We start from the raw sequence: 1989 nt of genomic DNA, 5'->3' as shown, positions 1-1989 counted from the left end.
AAAAAAAAAAAAAAAAGAAATGAAAATGGTAAGACTTCATTTCATGTACTCTGTACATGTTGTCAGGAGGGAACAGTCCCTGGAAAGGGACATCATGTTTGATAAAGAAGAAGGTCAGTGAAAAAGAGGAAGACCCCCAACAAGATGGATTGACACACTGGCTCAAACATAACAACTGTGAGAATGGAGCAACACTGGGCAGTGTTTCGTTCAGTTGTGCACAGGGGTTGCTATGAGTTGGCTCTGACCTGATGGCATCTAACAACAATAATAACAACATTGTTGTAACAAATTGTCACAAAACTAGTGACTTAAACCATCACAAATTTATTATATTCTGGAAGTCAGAATTATATATATGAGTCAGAACCGACATCTAGTACCTAACAACACCAACCGAATGCAGTACAAGCAAGTCACATAAAAACCTTCTGAACTTCTCTCCAACTTATCTTCATGATAGGCTGGGTGGGGAGCTGACTTGCACTCCTTTCCCAGAAGGCAGACTAAGCAGAGGTTGGGGAGAAGTTTTAGTGTTAAATTAAGTTCAAAGTTTTGATTATTACATTGGAGTGGGCATTCTAATTATCAAATTGAGGCTTTGTTTGTGAGTTAAAGTGCCCATAGAATTGTTTATGAATAGCAGAAACGTCTTGTGGTCAACTTGAATTTCTCCTTGAGTAAGAAGGAAACGTGCCCCACTAAATATATTCTAAAGGGAGAGTGGGGTATAAAATACAATTTTAATTGCATCCCACAAGTTGCATCAATTCAACACAATGATTATGCTCTATCACTGGTGAGTGGGGATTATAGTAATCAACCAATTTCTCCCAACCATGATACTAAGGGCTAACCCATATCAGTGGGTGAATGTTCTCCACAGGCATATATGAGATGGAGAAGTTAAATATGCCCTCCTCTTAAACTAGTTCATTGTGAAGACTTACTGTTACATTCAGCCCCCATACAGCTGTGGGTATGAATGGAGAAGTTTTTGGAGGTGTCTCTATCACTGCTGTATTTTCATGACTAGACCTCAAGCTCATAGATTTCCTAAAGTTGAGTTGTCAACAGCCAAGCCAAACATCAACCTTAGAAAACCAATTCTTCCTCCTGGCTATACACAATTTGAGGAAGTGCCTTCCAAAAGCAAGGAAGAGAACCATGATCCCTGAAATCAGATGAAAACATGTCCAAGGAGCCCTGGAAGGAGGGAGTAGTACAGTGTTACTGAGTGCATGTAGTGAGGAAATAAATAGTGGTTCATGCTGGTAGATTTCTGGTCTACCTCTCTGCAAAACCAACCTAAACGCACTACCCCCTTTAATACTGTTTAGGCAAAGGACTCACAGGGACAGGTCCAGCGGCAACCACAGGTCTCTTCCACCTTAATGGGAGACTGACTGTTGGAACATGAAGGCCTTGGCCCCCGGTCACAGTTAACCCGATGACTCTGCAGCAAAGTCTGGCCATCTGGCAGGCAGGTGACCGTGTGGCATTGATCTGGTAAGGTCCAGGTGTCCCCAGGCTGCTTAGAAGAAAGAACTAGATTCAGAAAAGCAATAGGTTAAGGGACTGTAACTCTAAACCCATCTAAGTCGCTGACTACTTCTGAACACACAGTGACTAGGATTTGGATATAGGCTGTACATGTGATAGGATACAGAACATAAATATCCCATTGGCCTCCAAAAGCAGGATATATGACAAGAGAGAGAACTGGACTGAGAACAAAGGAGGAAATGTTAGTCATTGGGAACAAGGACCCTTAGCATACATTTATGATCTTTCTTTCAAAATCAACAGAAAGGAACTTACCCTCTTCTCATTCCCATCCTCATCCATGCAAACTCTAATGAACCCTGAAAGAGACACAAATAAGACCTTAGCTCCCACCTATCTCCCAGAAATTCTAAACTGTTCACAACGTCTGCTTAGATGACTTGTGCTAGTCCTGGAAGTCAAAATAATTCTGAAAAAAAAAAA

General features: G+C 41.2%; 1 protein-coding gene across 1 annotated transcript in view; it reads right to left on the bottom strand.

Moving 5' to 3' along the window:
- VWF (von Willebrand factor) overlaps positions 1-1989 on the bottom strand; it is a 219884-nt gene that overhangs the window by 76626 nt on the left and 141269 nt on the right. The window contains exons 33-34 of the mRNA XM_006862763.1: positions 1822-1865; positions 1354-1531 (exon numbers count right to left, since the gene is read on the bottom strand). Coding sequence (XP_006862825.1) covers positions 1354-1531; positions 1822-1865 — 222 coding nt within the window. The remainder of the gene's footprint in view (positions 1-1353; positions 1532-1821; positions 1866-1989) is intronic.

The sequence above is a fragment of the Chrysochloris asiatica genome, unplaced genomic scaffold (genome assembly GCF_000296735.1).
Source record: "Chrysochloris asiatica unplaced genomic scaffold, ChrAsi1.0 scaffold00050, whole genome shotgun sequence".
Lineage (NCBI taxonomy): Eukaryota > Metazoa > Chordata > Mammalia > Afrosoricida > Chrysochloridae > Chrysochloris > Chrysochloris asiatica.
The sequence above is the reverse complement of the archived record's forward strand: the minus strand, read 5'-3'. Positions and strand labels throughout refer to the sequence as shown.